An 18,729-nucleotide genomic window follows, 5' to 3' on the forward strand; every position below is an offset into this window, starting at 1 on the left:
TTCTGCTTGTGTCCACCTAGCGTTATACCAGTGGCTAGAAGCAGATCGCCACGGCAGGAGTCCAGAGGCTGCAAACCCAGGTAAAAAAAACCCAATAAAAGCTGCTGCCAGCTCTGCCCTCCGCCTCCTGTACTCCTGCACCCTTCCTTCAGTCCTCCTCTCTTAATCTCCAGCTGGTCTGCTGCAAATGTGTGGCTGGGGGTCTCTGTTCTTCTTCTTCCAAATCCACTTCCTTCCGAAAGAAGGATGACCTTTCTCGTGGGGTTGCGGCCCGTCATTGGCCACGCCTTCCGACTCGCCCTATAAGCACCGCCTCGCCTGCTGCGTTCTGAACGATTCGTTTTGACAAAGCGGCTTAAGGGCTTTTCTCATGCCGTGATGGCTAAGGGCTTGCACGGCATCTGAATCCTGTTCCAGGCCAGCTGTCTGCCCCCACGCGCCGGCCAGGGCCAGCAGAGCCATGTGCCGGAGGTGCAGCCCGTCTGAGCAGGTGGGGGGTCTGAGAGAGCCCTGCAGACACATGCTCCAGGTTCAAGACCTCTCCTCGACCCTCTCCTGACCTTAGCTCCTCCAAGGCTGCAGATCGTCCGGCCCTTTACGAGACAAGGGAGGGCGATGACTCTGCGCGTTTTGCGTTGAGTGAAGGGTGGGAAACCGATGGGGCACATTGAGCTGTCCTGGCTGCTCCTGTGAACACAGCAGTTGAGCTACAGTGCATGCTGTGTGGGCTCGCAGAGTGGGCAGGTTAGTTTGCATTTATTCTCCCTCTCCTCCTTCTCATCCGGCTTTGTGATACCAAGTATTAAATGCTTGCACAATACAGTGTACATCACAGTGGTGTCTGGAAGGGCCTGTTCCAGTCGGAGCGAAGGAAAAGCCCAGAAGCCTTGTGGAGGAGATTTATGGAGCATGTAATTAATTTAGGCATGCTTCCGAATAACAACAGGCAGCTGACCTGACAGCGGGGTAGCAGCAGTGTCTCGCAAGGAACCTGCTTGCATATTCATGTAGACTTGGCGGAGGAAAATCAGACCTAGTGACCCCCGAGTCCATTCCTGGACGTGAAATTCTCATTTCTTTTCTGACTGGGGAGCGAGGAGGCCTGGGAGTCGTGGGTCTTGGCTGTAGCCCACTGCAGTAGAGGTGTTTCCAATCAATCAACTCTTCCTTTTCTTCCTTCCACGAGTCCTGAGCTGCCCGTTGTCCATGCTAGTCTCTTTCGTGCACCCCCTTGATTCATTCCTGTGTGTGTCAACCTGCTGGCAGGCCCCGGTGCCGTCCTGTGGCTGTAATAACCTGATCTCGGTGCTGCACAGGCTGTCCTCACACAGCCCAGGTGCTGTGGAAGTGGGGCTCCCCAGGGAGGCATGAACGGAGATGGTGTGACCTCCTCCCAAAATGCAAACTTGACTGCAGCTGGCAGTTTTGTTCTGGTCCAGTGAAACTGCTCGGGGCTTTCCCGTGCTTAATACAGCCTCTCACCAGACCTTCCAGTACTGAAACACCAGTCTCGGGGAGTGGGAGTCCTACTTTCGCTCGCTGCCTTTGTGAGCTGAACCATCTGAATCCAAATAACTTCAGTCGTGTTCATCTTCGTCCTTCCCTCTTCCATTTTTAAAGGTGTTGATTTCAGCTTTCACATTAATGAATTATTATTGACTGGTCATCCAGAAGAGAGCAAGATCTGCTCTTATGCTTGAGGAAAAAGAGTTTATTTGCAACTATTTCATATGTAGCCCTGAAGTGTTATTTTTATTTTTTCAGTAATAAGTGTTCAATTTAGGCATTCATTCACTACACCACTGCCAGCAGCCAAGACCTTGTGTGTCCCTGTGACTCTGCGATGGAGCCTTATTTTAAGTGTCCTGAGTGTCTCTGGTGCCCTGGGCTCAGTCTGATCCTGGTGGGTCAGCTGGCTGTGAGGCTGAGGCTTGAGGCTGGACTGTCACAGTCAGGAGGTATTTTGTGCTGAGGTGAGGCACCATCTTGGCTCAGACCAGGCCCAAGGAAGAGGATGTAGCTGAAGAATGAGACACGCCTGGCAGGAACAATTAGAGGGAGTAGGAGAGGGAGTTCGGGATAGGCTCTTGGAGGACTTGACCACGTCACGGATGTTCGCAGACAGCCTTTCAAGAGAGCCGCCTGAGAAAGAGGGTCCCGGTCTGCATCTGCATCCACAAAGGGGACCGTCCCAAGAGGAGCGAGAGCGAGGGCTCCTTCTCGAGCTGGATTGGGCTGGCTGACGCTGCTGTGGGCCTTGGCGACCTCTGAGGCTGCTTGAGAAGCTGTAGCGGGAGCTGTACTGAGGTGCGTTGTGGGTTCTGAGCAGCTGGGCTGCCTGTAGCTCTTTTTCCCGGGCAAGTGGTGAGGAAGCGCACTGCTGAGGAAGAGGATGGGCTTACTGGACCGGAGCTGGACTGGGTTGGCTGGACGGTGAGGGGCTGGAGGAGGCTGACAGGAGGTGTTGACACATGGAGGAGAGGGGCTCTGTGAGGAGTGGAAACACTCAGACGGATGAGCAGACCGAGCAAGCGCTGGAAGGTCTCGAGTGCTCTGAAGAGAGGAGAGAGTGGTTTGAAGACCCTGACAGCAGGAGCCAATTGAGAGAGTTAAAGATGAGATGAAGAGTGTTAGTGCAAATTCTCAAAGAGCGTCAAAGTGTTTAAAGAAAGCTGAGTGCCGTAGAGTCAGTCGGGTTGAAAACTCCTGTGCACAGTGGAGAGGGCAAGATGAAGAATGGGTAAAGGGTGAGAGACAAAGTGTGGGCCCCACGCAGTGAATCATGAGGAATTATGAGAAGAGCAGAGGGAGGAGACAGGAGGAAGGTGTCTGATCAGTCTAAGAGCTAGGAGCCCAGAGGGGATCCAGCTGTGGTAACTGCAGCACCTGGACAGTAATCGCACTAAGAGGGGAATGGGACACTGCATGTATAGGTCATGTCATCTTGTTAGACCTAGCTGTGTCACATCATGACTTCTAATAACAGCAGCAAAACATAATTCAAAATCAGCTGTGGTTCCTTTCCAGCTGGTCAATTGGGGATTTTGTCTTTCCCTTTCGATTAGTGATAGTCAAATGTTTATACTTTCCAATTGGGAAGTACTGTTAATAAGACAGGAAAACATGAAGATCTTGCATCGCATTGCCAGTCCACAGCGTCCCCAGGAAGGCCACTGACCACACTGAAAACCCATAGCGCCCCCAGGAGGGAACTGTGGGCACTGCAAGCCATGAGACGCAGAACGTTTCTTGGTTGAGGCGCTTGGGAATCCAAGCTTTTTGAACATTTTGCTTCCAGGTTCTCTCCACGGTCGGTCTGCTCTGTGCAGCACACAGAAGAAATGAGTTTCTTCTTCTCTTCGGTCCTTCCTTCACAGACATATCCCTGCGAGTCCTTCCTGTGTCCCCTCACTCTCTGGAACTGTGCCTGCATTGCTGCAGCTGCCCTTGACCTGGAAGTTTCCAGCTTGTCTTCCACCGACGTGAAAGAAATGCTTCTGTAGCGAACGTACAATATCAGCGCATCGAATTGGATTATCGCATGTCTTCATTCAGCTCGGTTCTCCTGCCGCTGTGTCTTCTCAGTGTGGTGTGTAAGGCCTGCTCAGGTGCAGTACAGCTGGGGGGCCGTGCTGTCTGTTGCACCTGCAGCAGGTCTTCAGGAGAAAGCCTGGGAGATGGGTGCAGAAGGCAAAAGACATCTTCGCTTTCACCCACTGAACAGTGAAGCAAGGAGAGCAGCTGCATCCAGAGTAATTAGAATGCCGATTCCACAGGTTTTGCCTGGGAAGTACATTGTTGCTGGCAGAGCCCTTCAGGGACCGTGGAGCCTGCTGCTTGTTTCTAGTGTCTGGCTGCGAGCTCTGAAATCACCCCTCGATTTTACTGCTGCGATTAAAAACGCTCCGCAGCAGGCCCGGAGCTAACCCCATCCTTAAGCGTCTGCTGTTAAATAAGAGAGCACGGGGAAGGAAGAGAACCGTTCTGCTCTGTGGCTCGATTCAGAAGGCTGCGGACTGGGCGCTGGCCCGAGGAGTGAACTCGGGTTGTGCTCCCCTGTTCCGGTGCCAGCTGGGTGGGCCCAGGAGTTGGTTGGCAACCAGGGATGGTCTTTTCTTTCATCTTCCCCTGAGTCGGGTCCACTCTGCCTCCCTAAAGCGCGTTATTACAACAGCCCCCATCGGAGTAAGGCTGTTATCTCTGTCAGTTCATTATTAGCCAGGTTAATGGTGGTATTGATTGGCTTTTGGTCAAATTGATTGCTTAATTTTCCTTATAGATTTCCACACAGTGAACCCTCCAGGGCTGAGCAGACAGCCTGTTATGGAATGAATTGCTGGTTTTCACTGATGAAATTCTCAGTGAAATGAGTTACATTATATAGTGAGGGTACAATATATACTCAGCTGTCAGTCTTCGAGGTTGACAGCAGCCTCTGAAAAAATGAGTTTGGCTCTTTTTTTTTTGCCTTAGAAATAGAGATTTCAGCAATTACTTGGGCTCCACTGAAAAGATATATTTCTCCTTGTTTGCAGCTGTCTTTTTTTTTTTGTTGCAATTGTTACGCACAGGGTTATCAATCCGGACTTATCACTCAACAAATTTATTCGCAGTGAACCACTACCTCCTCAGCAGCATCTTGTTCAAACTTTCAGCCACAGGAAAACAGATAACCAGGTGAAAGAGACAACAACAGCTTTTCCTTTTCCAGTTGTTTTTATACTTTATATTTTATGTGCCCTAATATGTCACATTGCATGCTGTAATGTCCACGTACATGCATGTCTAGTTCATAATGCTCTTTAGATTTAACCTGGAACCACACAGCCTGTGCAGTGCAATGATAATATTGAACGTCATTGTCACCGAATGAAGATAAAAACGCATTAACAGAAGTTCAGTTTGTTGATGACGTCAGCAAACGTGCAGTTGCATGTCGTGAGCAGTCGGCTTTATGAATGCTGTGTGCAGAGGAGTTGGATTTCAGACTCACAAAGCTCTTATTTATGCAGCCTCACTGGATGCTGTGATGAAGAAAGTCTCCCACATCTTTCTTTCTTTCCTAAAGGGGCATCGTAGCTCCTTCTGTACGCGATTTCGTCAAGCACCCGATTAAAGTGCACTTCCCTGCGGCTCTCTGCACTTTCCAGCTATAGGAGTAGCCCACTCGTTTATGGGGAACGTTGTGAAAATGTGGAGCTGTCAAAGAGGATGTTGAAGGGATGTGTAGCCTGTGGAAGAGATTGTGACCCGGGTCAAAAAGATTCTCTCCCAGGTAGTACAAGGCAATACAGTGACCTTGCTATAGCTCGAACAGCAGAGCTGAGCGACCAGCCTTTCCTGTTCCCTTGGGATCTCTTAAACATCGAGAGGGGTCTGGCGACATCATCACAGCCCCGAATTGTACATCCATTTTTTCTTCACAGCCTGGCCCTTGAACACTGTAGGTAGGGTCAGCGTGAAGGCATGCTTCTTCTCTTGCGTAATTTGCTCACACATATTTAACCCAGCTTTCAGTTCTGCTGATGTTAGCTCATGTGATCATTCCTCCTATGTGCAGTATCTCTCTCTGTTGAAGTCGGTCGTTATGACCATGAATAATGTGAACACGGGAAACGCGAGAGCTTGGACACAACGCAGCATGTCGGACGAGAGGCACGTGCTTGACGTTTTGTGTGCAGGAAGTTGACGGGTACAACTTCACACTGCAGCAACGCCACAGAGCAGTGCAAAGGAAAAAGAACGTGCCTGAAAGCTACTGACAAGGGTTCGAGCCACGATGGTAGCATCCTGCTGAAGCTCCTTTTCAATCCTTTTCCCACGTTTCTACCTCGGCACAAAACCTGGGACTGGAAATACATCGTGACTGTGACAGTCCAGCCTCAAGCATCGGCCTCACAGCCAGCTGACCCACCAGGATCAGACTGAGCCCAGGGCACCAGAGACACTCAGGACACTTAAAATAAGGCTCCATCTCAGAGTCACAGGGACACACAAGGTCTTGGCTGCTGGCAGTGGTGTAGTGAATGAATGCCTAAATTGAACACTTATTACTGAAAAAATAACACTTCAGGGCTACATATGAGCCATTTGTTATCATAAACTCTTTTCCCTCCAGCAGAACAGCAGATCTCGGTCTCCTGGATGTGACCAGTCTGCTGACGTTTCACCTGAGGCGCGCTCTGACTGGGCTTCCTGTCATACGGTGACCGTTGATCTCGGTGATGTGGGGCTGCCTGTGGTTGGAGCGCGACCGTGCTTTCGCGCTCGCTGTCAGTTCCATCGCCCTGCCTCAGCGGTTTCGATCCTGAGTCCGCTGTGGCCTCCGCCGTGTCATGCGCTGGCCAGCTCGGTGCTGTTCTCCTCTTACCCCTGTCCCAGCCTCCCTCTCCGGGGGGTTATTCGCAGCCGTGCTGTTGTTACCCACAGTGCCCAGCTGTCGTGGGGGGCACGCGGGGCGTGAGTGGGGGGAAATAGCCTGTGAGTCATGCAGTGGAACTCCTGGTATTTGCAAGCTGCGTGCTTTAGCAGGGTGGCTCTGTCTTTGTGTCTCTTTGGCTGTTGGCCTTGTGCTAATTCCAGCGATAAGCCTCCCCACTGCAGAAATGACAGACTTTGTTAATTTCACAAAAGGCTGAGAGCTGCACTGTGAATGGGCTTTCTGTCCTTGTCTGCGAGAGGGACATGGTTCCACTCGGGGTGGAAATTCAGAAGAGCAGAAGTGTCTCAAAAACCAAGTCTCCTCTGGCTCCTGCACGCCAGCGCCCTGTGGCTGTCTGGAATGGCAGGGAGACGTATTCCTCCAGCTCCTCCAGCTGTGGGTGAGCGTGAGAGTCGGGTGGGTGTGTGTGCCGTCCTCTCCTCTCCTGGGGGAGAGCAGGGAGAGAAGCGCATTGAGAACAGAGCGTCTGGTGCTAAGGGAGGAAAGAAAGAACAATGGGACTTCTGTGTGTTTGCTAGAGATGAAAGAGGAGATGGGCGTGCTTCTGGTCAGGTTTCCTTGCTCTCTGGCCTGGGGAGAGGGACTGTTGTGGCAGGTGCAGCGTTAAAGAGCTCGCTCACAGCAGTGGCAGGGTGGGCGGCTCGAGTCACGTGCATCTTTTAATCATATCGTCTTAAAGACTGTCGGGCTGCGAATTCCCTGTAGTTCAAGTGACTGAATGGGTTGGGGCGCCCCAGGTGTGGCAACGGGGGTGCTGTGCGCTTGGCTGGGAAGTGGCGGAGGGGTGCGCCAGGCCCCGCTGCGGTGCATAGCAGGAGCAGGCCGCTCACCCTGGCCTCGTGAAGGCGCGGCGCGGCGGTGTGGCGCCGATGGGACAAACCCTCTCCTCTCTTCTTCCTTCCAGGGGAGAACTTCGAGCAGAGCCCCCTCAAGAGAACCTTCAAGTCCAAAGTCCTCGCTCACTATCCGGAGACCGTGGAGTGGAACCCCTTCGACCAGGATGCGGTGAACATGGTGAGTGCTGGGGGGGTGCAGACTGCAGGCGGACACCTTTGCTTCCGAGGTCTCTGCACTGTGGCTGCTCTTCCCGGGGCTCTGGCCTCGTGCTCAACAGGCCGTCTCGTGGCCCTCGGCTTCATTCCAGTTTTATTGACCCTGCGCTCTGACCCCCAGCTTCTCTCCCTGTCTGCGTGTCTCATGGAGAGCAAGCTGGGGTACGCGGAAAGACGGATTCCTCATACAAGAAATAAAGTGGTTAATCTTGTCTAGTAGGGACGCGCACTGCACAGCTTTTGTTTGGGAATGTTCTGCTCTCGCCTATTCCGGTGATCCTGTTCTTCTGAATTAACTGAATACCAAAAAATATGCTCTCCACGGGGAGTTTTTTTCTCTTATTCCTTATTAAAGCGAAGATGCCGTGCCTAGTATGTGCTTCCTTTTCTGCAACAAGAAAAGGAAAGTGAATACCAGGCCCACTGGTCCAAGGTCATATTTTCCATTCTCAGCTCAATGACTCAATGAGTGCATCAGAGATGCTGAATAATTCAGCATGGGCTCTCAGTTTACCGGGCTGTTCAAAGGCCTTGCTGATGGCTCTTTGCAGACACAGCCACATGAGCCTGTGCGGCCTCAGCTTGATCTGTTCCGTGTTTATGCTTAATGTTGAACACAGGAGGCCGAACGCCGCTGCTGTACTTCTGAGTGGTTCCATTTCCATCTTGGCTATCGAGTTTCATCGGGGTAAATGGGAAAGTTTGTGACTGTAGCCAGGGACGGACTTCATACAGCAATCGGCTTTCGGTTATTGTCATCATTCAACCAAAGCACCGAGATGTTGAGTTTCAGACCCTTCGTATCGGACCCCAGTGAAGGTCGGAGCTGCCAGCTGTGTGGGACTGCTGGAGCTCCTGGACTGCAGCGCACGGCCTGTAGACACTCCTCGTGGCGCTCGGACCTTAACGTGGAGCAGAAACTAACTGGCATCCTGCCCGCAGCTGTCTCTCTTGGGAGACCATGCCATCAAGTTTTCTTACTGCTGCACAGCCTTCTTCACATCAAGCCACTAACTCATCTCCACTTGACCTTCATTGGGAAGAACCACCAGACGACCGTGTGTGTCGAGGAGGGGGAGCGCGTGTGCGTGTGCGTGTGCGTGTGCGTGTGCGTGTGCGTGTGCGTGTGCGTGTCTCGAAGAGGGACTGTGCCATATTTCGTGCCCTGCCTCCCACCTCTGTCCGCAGGACATCAGCGCTGGCTCAGACATGACTATAATTAAAATATCTTAAATGGCCCTTAAGGGATTAGGATGAAAGGCTTGCAGTATTGTTTTTTTTCCCCTTTTCCCCTGACTTCACAGCAGTGACTCAGCCCGCTCAGCAAAGACGGGCAGCAGACTCCTTATCATGGATTTTAATTAGAATGTATCCTCATTATCCAGATTGCAGCGTGGGGAAAGCCTTTTCAGGAAATGAAAGCGATTCTGTGCCACGTGATCTGAAACACTGCATAATTGAACAGGAATTTCTGCCTGGTCCCACTGAACTCCCCTGCATCCCTCATGCTCAATTGAACATCTATGACTGTTCACTCGCCTGGTGTTAACTTCACTCGGGTGCACAGAACTGTGAGTCTGGATGTGTTGCTCATATGAACTCCAGATCAGATGGTATTCTGGAATATACCCAGTGCAGGAATACATTTACAGACGGTAACTAACTGGTCAACTGCTTTTCGTTAGAAAAGGCAGCACGGTTACTCTGCCATGGAGATGACAGTGTAGAGGTTTTGTCTGTGTGAGATCCCGCTGAGGACTGCTGTTTAATACCCACGCTGAGACCCATTTCAATTCCTGGTATAAATCACAGAGACAGAGGCTTTTTCCCTCGGGAGTGAAGCTCCATCACGGGGATTACTGGAGAGAGACGTTTGCACCCGGGGAACAAGGATCGAGGGAAGCTGATTACAGGGTTTGTCTTTAACATGGTGTGCCGCGCTTGTTGGATTTTATTCCTCAAACCCCCTCTTATCTGGGGCCAGTTATTTTTAATGCTATTGATGCTGCTGGTTTAATTGTTTGGCGGGGGGAAGGGCAGAAGCCAGACATGTCAGACATAGCGTTGTCAGGGAAAGCATTTCTGTTTTTTCTTTGACTTTCCCAGGGCTGCTCGAGGAAACGCCCGCAGCTGCTGCAATCAGTGGTGGAAGAAGAGCGCGTCTGTCTTTAATAGCTCCGGTTTCGGTCTTGAGTTGTGTGCTCACCAGATCGCAGGCCAGAGTGTCCACCCTTCAGGGACGGCCCTGCTTCTGTTCCACTCTTGGCTCTTCCTTGGATGAGGCTCTTACTCGTGGTGCTCACGAGGTCTCTTAAAGCCGTGCTTGCGTCACGTTGGTAGCTGGTGGGTTGGTGGCTCAAAGCAGTGCGGTTCCCAGGAGCGGGTGACCAGCTGCCCATGCCTGTCTCTGCCTGTCGCCCTGTCTCTAGCTCTGCATGCCCAAGGGGCTGTCCTTCCGGACCCAGCTGGACAGCCGGGAGCCGCAGTTCCACTCCTACCTCATCACGCGGGAGGACGGCTCGCGCACCTACGGCTTCGTGCTGACCTTCTACGAGGAGGTGACCAGCAGGCAGATCTGCAGCGCCATGCAGACGCTGTACCAGATGCACCAGGCGGAGCACGCTGGCAGCGTGTGCGCCTCCTCCTCCTGCAGCATGGACTCGCTGGCCAGCAGCCTGGACGAGGGCGAGGCCGGCTCCCTGAGCAAGCCGCCCTGCTGCGGCGCCTACGACGCCGGCCGCGACGCGCTCTACGTGTCCAAGGCCATCTGCCTGGTGGCGCCGCTGCCCTTCATGCACGCCTGCCGCCAGTTCCTCCTGCAGCTGCACCGCGCCGTCACCGCGCCCCAGCCGCCCCCGCTGCCCCTGGAGAGCTACATCCACAACATCCTGTACGAGGTCCCCCTGCCGCCCCCTGGCCGCTCGCTCAAGTTCCACGGCGCGTACGAGCCCGTGGCGTGCCAGCGGCCGGGGCCCGGCGAGCTGCCGCTGGCCGACTACCCCCTGAGGGAGGCCTTCGAGCTGCTGGGCGTGGAGAACCTGCTGCAGCTCTTCACCTGCGTGCTGCTGGAGATGCAGATCCTGCTCTACTCGCAAGGTGAGGCTGGCTTCTGGGCCTGTGGGTCCCCCCCGTGGGCAGTGTCTCGATCGGGCCTGTACCCCAGTAACACCAGACCCATGAGGCCGGCCCCTGGGCCTGTGGGTCCTCCCCGTGGGCAGTGTCTCGATCAGGCCTGTACCCCAGTAACACCAGACCCGTGAGGCCCCTGCCTGCACCGTAAATATCCCGAAGGATTACTGGAGCCAACGGGGTGATGCTGCATGAAGATGTTTGTCTTGGCTGTTTGTTAGTCAGCAGGTCGTTAAGGCAGGCTGCTCTGAGCTCTTCCTCCCCCTGCGGTGGCGTGCGGTGTCTCTCGCCATGTCTGCTGTAATGACTAAAGAACTCAGGCATTGTAGTTTGGGGTTTAAAAAAATAAAAAAAGTTTGTGTGGACGGGACAGCGGTCCATCGCAGGGGACGCGCACTCACCCTGGACGGGACAGGGGTCCATCGCAGGGAAGCGCACTCACCCTGGACGGGACAGGGGTCCATCGCAGGGGACGCGCACTCACCGTGGACGGGACAGGGGTCCATCGCAGGGGACGCACACTCACTGTGGACGGGACAGCGGTCCATCGCAGGGGACGCGCACTCACCCTGGACGGGACAGCGGTCCATCGCAGGGGACGCGCACTCACCCTGGACGGGACAGCGGTCCATCGCAGGACACACCCACAAAAATTCGTACACGCATATGGAAATGTGGAAATTTAGAGACACCAGCTAGCCTTGACAGAATGTTCTTGGACTCTGGACACAGGGGCACGTGCAAACTCCACATCTCGGGTAGAAATCCTAACCAGGATCCAGGAGTCCAGGAGCTGTAAGACAGCAGCTCTTATCAGCACACTGCCTTCCCACTTTCATGACAGTGCTGGTTTACTAGGACAGCCTCTTGCTAGAGGGCTGCAAACGCTGAGACAAACCGTACTACACTTCATTAAGCTATTGGATCACCGTGACTCTGAACTGGGGTGGAAATATTCATCTGCAGTAGTTATGGTGGAAATATCATAGATATTTTTTAGGCATCCATCAGGGATGGGCTTGTTTTTCTCTACAGCAAGATGTAAAAGAACTTTTCAGAGCTTGTTCCTCATCATCATGCCTGTATTTGCGTTCTGTGTATGCAGAGAAGGGGACATGAATTGTGTTAGAGGCGAGTTATAGCCTGTGCAGTGTTGTGTTTCCCTTGTGTGTTTAAACAAGGAGTTCGGATGTTCAACATCTTCCTGTTTTTCGACTCTGTGACCTGCTTGGCTGTCTTGCATTGTTTCTGCTCCGGTTTGCGCCGAAGGCGTCCAGCAGCCAGCACCAGCTGCTGCGAGGCCTGGCCAGAGCTGGCTGCCAGGAAGTGTGCAGAGGAAGACGGCAGTACACCCCAGAGCGAGAGCCAGCACAGCTGCCCTGCCCTGCGGCTGCCCTGCCCTGCGGCGCCTTGCGTCGTTTCTGCTCATTCGGAGAGGAGCCCGCTTCTCAGACGCCCAGATAGTCGGTCACCGTGACACGAGCAGTCCAAGGAGACACAGCCGCCTAGAGCACATGCAAATGTCAGAATGAATGACGCGGCACTCACTGCTCTCCTGCGTTCTTCCGCAGGATCTCAGTGCGCTGTGTGTGGTCCTTGTCAAGAGACCTGAATGGTGAAGGACAGTTTCTTAAAACACACAGCTTCCCAATAATGAATAGGAAAAAATCCCAAGTGCAGTGTTCACTGTTGTTGAGCTTCTCTTATTGAACCGAAGGATGCCTGTGTGTTAGCTGGTGTGATCGAGCTGCGCATGGATAGTGTTGACTTCTTGTGCAGACTGGGCCGAGTTAGAAGAGGCAGCAGGAGGGAGGAGTGAAGCCGTTGATCAATCTGTGCAGACGGACGTGTAGTGCAGTATCATCACCACTGAGCCACATTAACATCCTGAAGCTCATGAAGGATGTTAGTCGCACTTGTAAGCTTTTTACGAAGCTCAGAGCACTTTAATAGGCCTGTGATGAAGATTTTATAGTGAAGCTTTTTACAGTATATCTTACAATAACTATGCCATAAAATAAAGTTAGAGTTTAGCCTTGGGAATATTTAGCCCTTGTTAAATCAGGTGATCATTTTAACTTCTTTTTATTTTTTTTAGCGTAATAAAAAAAGGCAGCTGGTTATTACTTCATTAAAAATCTTTCCGAGTGTGTGAGGAAGATTGAGTACGCCCGCCCAGGCCGAGCTACGAGCTGCAGGAGTGTAAGGAGATGGGATATCATGGAGTCAGCACCAAGAATATGTCAGAAATCAGAATTTGCCTTTTATCTGAGGCAAATCAGATCTTGATTACATTTCTGAGTTTTGGTGTTTTGGGATTACTGTACCTGAGGTGTATTTCATTAGCCTACATTTTGCTACTTGGACAGCAGCTTGTACACACCCCCTGGGATCTGAAACACAATATTCCTGCACTAGTAGATAGTTTTATTACTGTTTTTTCCAGCCCACTAGAATTCTTTTTTTTATCGTCAGTCTTCTCGACTTGGTTGAAAGGGTCATAGAAATATCCTTAAGCATGTCGCATTCATTGTAAATATTCTGTCGATGTGTATGTAAAATGCTGTGTTTTTATGTAGCATATATATAAAAAAATAATCTCATCATGGAAAGACTCTGACCTGATTAGATTAATTCCGAGTAGGCAGCATTTTAACATAATACCATTCTACTTTTTAATGCTCTTCAGCAACATCACAGCACTGGACCTCGCAATATCTTTTGTGCCTTAGATATCCGTACCAGGTACATGACAGGAACAGAAGTCCGACGTTCCAGGAAGATTTAGATGTGGGACATGGGTGCTTTGCTTTAGGAGATGCTTGAATTTCCTGTAAATCTTTTGTTGGCCTAAATGCAAAGACTTGGAAGCTGGTTTAATGAGCCTCCTGTTCAGCTGTGGCACGTGCGAAGCCTTCCTGCCAGGTAGGAGGACCTTAACACCTCATTATGTTGGCATTAATGGGTGGTGCGGTGGCTTTGTGGCTCAGGATCTGTGCCTGTGGCTGGAAGGTTGCTGGTTCAAATCCCGTGGCCGGCAGAGGAATCCTACTCCGTTGGGCTCCCGAGCAAGGCCCTTAACCCCAGCTGCTCCAGGGGCGCTGTATAAATGGCTGACCCTGCGCTTCGACCCCAAACTTCTCTCCCTGTCTGTGTGTGGGGAAAAAAATCCTAATACAAGAAATTGTATATGGCCAATATTGCAGTTTTAACCCTACTGTACCTGAGTGCTGCCCCCTGCAGGCATATTGGTAGCAAATCTTAATGGATACTTTATTGATCCCGTGAGGGAAATTGCAGAAATGCACCCTTCAATGAGCAAGGTGAAAAGGGCTCTGGAAATGGGGTGTTTACACTCCAGATAAGCTTGTCATGTGCGTTAGGCTCCACAGAGAAAACCGCACTCGGCGCTGATGAATCAAATTGTTTTTATCGCAATAAAGAAAGGAGGATGAAAGAAGTTAACAGGTTCTCACTCACTTTTTCCCAAACAGGACCATGGGCTTTTGTTTTTCAAGGTGAGCAAAAATTCTGTATAAAAAAAGATACATTTTTAATGATACTTCTGAGAAAAACCGTAACAGTTTGTTGCCTAATAAGGTGTTAACAAGGTCAGAGAGTCGGGCAGTCAGCTCAGGTCAGCCCTGGCAATAAACCAAGAGCCCTGTTCCCTTCATGTTGCTAAATCTGAGTGTAGGATACATGAATTTCATCTCCATTTGAGAGACCTTGGCCGGCCCCAAAAGTACAGTGCAGTAAAACAGTTCTTCATTGTTAATTCATAACAAGGCATAGGTTCTTTCTAGTGCCTCATAAAACCCACCCCGGTTTTTACACAGGGTATTTGTTCTGTCCCCTGTGGCAAGCCTCTCGGTCAAAGGTTCAGAATTTGTGTTGTGCTGCATCCAGGTCAGGCAGGCCAGGTCACTTGTTAGTTAAGGCACAGGCTTTGTTCCTGGGGTGAGGTCAGCTGGAGTCTTCCTGCAGTGCAGCCTGGGACCGTTGCACTCTAAAAACTGTGAATTTTTGGCCATTATTGATCTAATTTTTACTTCAATCAAGAAAATGCACTATAAAAAGGAATGCAATTTAGCAGGATCTGAGCATAACAAAGGCTTCCATTCCTTAAATAAGCAAACGGAGTCAATGACGCCAATCACTTATTTCAGTTAATTTTAGATACGTCCTCAATTATACTGAAGGACGATTTGCTTGTAATAGGATTCTGTGACGGTCTTTTGTTGTCGGCTTACCCATGATCCCTCACGCAGCCGGAGCAGACTCGGCGTTCCAAGCTGTGGAGCCTTTGAATTTTAATGTACTTTTTCAGAGCTGATTTCAGAGCCGGGAGATTTGTGGTTTTGGGTTCGGTTGAATCACTAGTAGATACTAGCCTGGAATATTGAGTTATTGTATGAAGATGTGTTATAGTCTCCGTGTCTTGGAGTTGTTACTTAACTTTTAAGTTGTTATTTTTTAAATGGGATTATTTTGGAGGAAGGAGCAAAACTGCCTTATGACCTGGGAAAAGTTGAGGATGCACTGTCAAGAGTTCTGGCAGTAATTCTAAATATCTCATTCTGAATGCTTTGATTTAAAAGCTGTTTCATTTCCAATACTGTTCAATAATCATTTGAAGTTGTGACAATAAACTGCAGCTCTCAGATGTTAGATTTGTCTGGCAGCAGGAGAAGAGCTGTGTCAGTAAATCGGAAGGGGAATTCACTGCGTTATCTGCTTTCTGGCTTTTTTTAATCATTGGCATGTTTGTAAATCACAGTGGCACTGGCCTCCTGCACTTGTCCTCTGTACCTTGAGTAGGAGGAGACCTGAGGGGCCGAGGAAGCAGGTTTCCTCTGTGCTGTGCAGCCTGTCAGCTCAGAATGACTCAGCGCCGTGTGTGACTGATGACTCAGCTCTGTGTGGTCCGGGGCTTCACAACTGCAGCGCTGCTGTGCAGATCCTGTTCGCTAAATGAACTGATCTGTCCGAGCTCGTTTCAGTGACACACGGTGCTTTGCCATTATCTGGTAAGCTTTCTGACGAGTCGTCTGTAGGACCAAGGTATTCTGGCAGCAAGAACTTCCAAAGCTGTACATATTGGATTTAAATTCTGGATATTTACAATATAAATCAGAATGGCCTTGGAACACCAACAGGACATCAGTTATAGTACCAAAGCCTGGTGTGTTTCACTGTCCTGAAGGACTGATTATATTTAGAAGAAATCGATTTTTAAATATTAAAAGGTCACAAGTATAGAAAAATCTTTGCAATACATACTTATGCAATTTCAAATGATAAATTACCAATCTGCAGTCTTCTGACATGCACTATTACTTTAATTTAAATCTTGATTGTCTTTTAATAAAAAAGCCCTACTTTAAATTGCTAGATTTAGGCACTTTTTTAGGCACTAGATTTAGCGTCCTTTTATAGCATCGCCAGTAGCAATATCAGTTCCAGCAACTTTAGGAATAATAGAAAAACCACCCTGCATTTGCAGAAAAAATTGTGTAATTTGGTTTCAGTCTTGGAAAATGACACCACTGTAGAGCCATGAAGCTTAATGGGCCATTCGAATGGATCTGTCACTCCTGTGGGATGAACCACAGTTACATAAGATATATGGTGCCTTCAGAATATATTTATCCCTTGGGTTTTTCTTCACAATATATATTTCAAACTCAAATAGAGGCACATTTATATGGAAGTTACTATCACAGATCTACACTAATTGCTCTATAATGTCAAAGTGGAAAAGAAGTTCTGGAATTCTTTTACATTCACTGAAATGTCTTGAATCGAGAAGCATTTACCCCTTGTGCTGTGACGCTCCATACTGAACGCAGTGTATGTAATTTCCTTGTGGGATTAATCTAAACCTGGAATTGTCCACTTGTGTGCAGTTCAACTGTTTGTCATGATGTCAGAAGAAATTCACCTGTCTAAATACAGAAATTCACCTGTCTAAATACAGAAATTCACCTGTCTGCGTAAGGCTCCTCAGCGGACAGTGCATGTCGGAGACGTAGCTCTACCATAAAGACCAAGGAGCTGTTTGAACCCCTCTGTGATAGAATTGTGAGGAGGCACAGATCTGGGGAGGAATATAAAAACACATCTTTGGTGCTGAAAGTTCCCAGGAGCACAGTCGGGTCCATCATTAGCAAATAGGAAGAAACTGGAACCATACTGGGCTATCCTCTCAGAATGAGCAGGCAGGTCAGGTAGGAAGGACCATGGTCGGGGAAGGGCCCACAAACCCAGTGACCACCATCACAGAACTACAGAGCTCCATGGCTGAGGTGGGAGAATCTGTCTAGAGGACAAGAATCTATTTAGCACTTCAGATTCAGCCTTTGATTCAGAGAGTGTCTGGACAGAGGTCACTCCTGCGATAGACCTGAGACCATGTGGCTAGAGAATCTCTGTTCCGATGAAACAAAAACCACTGTGCCTGGTTTAAAGTGAACACGGCTCATCAACGCTTGCTCATTGTAACATGAAGCATGGTGGTGGCAGCATGGTCTTCTGGGGCTGCTTGTCGGGAACAATGGAGACAAACGCAGGCAAGCCCTTTAGGAGAACCTCTTTCAGTCAGCAGGAGACCCTAGACTGGGACAAAGCTCCACATTCCAACAGGACGACGACCCTGAGCACACGGTCAAAGCGACACTGGAACAGCTTCAGAACAAGAAGGTGAATGTCCTTGAGTGGCCCAACCAAAGCCCAGGCTTGAATCTCATTGAGAATCTGTGAAGGGCCTAAAAGATTAGAATTCACCAACACCCCACCCCCCATCTGGACAGAGCTTAGCAGAACTGCAGGGAAGAATGAGAGTGAAAAGCCCCAGATCCAGATGTGCCAAGCTGATATACACCCCAGAATACTCACTACTTTGTTGAAGGACATTTTGTAGGAATTACAGCTCTCACTGGTGAAGGTGAATACTTCAGTAAACAAGATAATTCTGTTTTCCATTTTTCCTACATTTTTTCCTCCTCCTCCCAGCATGTTTGTCTGTGGCCCTCACTAGCTCTTCCAGACCTGTGACCCACTCCACACAGTAGTACATTTGCACAACTGCCTTTAATGCATTTGCTAAATATCTGGGAGATCCTGTGCTGAAGCTGGTAGCAGTAAATTCCTCTGGGAAATGACATGCTCAGATACTTACATTCCTCTAACGTTGATCGCTTTCAGCAACCTGCCTTCTTAGTGAGCACAGTAAAGACCAGGGCATTCAGCATTTCTTTTTTTTCCCCCCAATAGCTCATTTTTACTCACAGCAGATGTTTCTTTCTGAGATTAATTCTTTACAATAGAACAGCATATGATTGCATTACACTGAACAGAATCAGAATAGAAGATAAAATATTTTTCTGGCTTGAACGTTTTGTCCACAGGGACGACTTGGCATCCCTAAACTAGAATGAATGTTTCAATGAGTGCAAATGCCTTTGGTATGTCACACTGTGGAGAGCAGGTTAGACTGTACCTTGCTGGCGAGTGAAATGTAACAGATGTTGTAGCCCCTTTGGAAGTCAGGGCCAGCAGGTCTGTAACGTGCATGAACACTGAGCAGCTCTGTGTGGTAATACAGCTGTGCCCCAAGGCAGCCAGTGCGCTGATGCAAGAGTGTAAACCGCCAGTGGGCACTGCAGGCAGGTCGTGCTCTTTCAGGCTTGCGTAGGACTGAGCGGGGGCTGGGAGGAGCCCAGGAGCTGGTCGCCCACCTGACCATGAAGATGTCCCGGAAAGAGAGCAGGCAGGTGGGAGGAAGATGGGACTGAGAACGGCAACAGAGGCTCACCTGCACTGAGATTCCCATTACCTAACATGAGCTCGACCTGCGGCAGCAGTTTTTTCACTGCGTCCCGTAGTTATCGAGGGACTCCACGCGTACCAGCTGAGCAGACCCAGAGGATCTGCTCTCTAGGGGTAATGTTGGGATAAAAAGTTATTCATAAATTATTATTGCCAGCAGCTATATCTCTCTGCAGCTCACCACTGGCAGCCCACTGAAGCTCAACAGTTGTGAGCCCAGCCAGTACCCGGAGAGGAGACCACCTGGGAAATGAGAAGGAGTCCCCAGCAATTTTG

General features: G+C 50.0%; 1 protein-coding gene across 6 annotated transcripts in view; it reads left to right on the forward strand.

The window, feature by feature from the left end:
* The window catches only part of dennd5b (DENN domain containing 5B), an 88,491-nt gene that overhangs the window by 32,258 nt on the left and 37,504 nt on the right, over positions 1-18,729 (forward strand). For 4 of the 6 annotated variants that reach the window (XM_088923495.1, XM_088923498.1, XM_088923500.1 and 1 more), the window contains exons 2-4: positions 21-80; positions 7,347-7,456; positions 9,924-10,590. In XM_088923495.1, the coding sequence (XP_088779621.1) occupies positions 21-80; positions 7,347-7,456; positions 9,924-10,590 (837 nt within the window). The remainder of the gene's footprint in view (positions 1-20; positions 81-7,346; positions 7,457-9,923; positions 10,591-18,729) is intronic. The other 2 variants (XM_088923499.1, XM_088923502.1) reach the window with 1 other exon arrangement.

Source organism: Atractosteus spatula, chromosome 8 (assembly GCF_055471065.1).
Source record: "Atractosteus spatula isolate fAtrSpa1 chromosome 8, fAtrSpa1.hap1, whole genome shotgun sequence".
NCBI lineage: Eukaryota > Metazoa > Chordata > Actinopteri > Semionotiformes > Lepisosteidae > Atractosteus > Atractosteus spatula.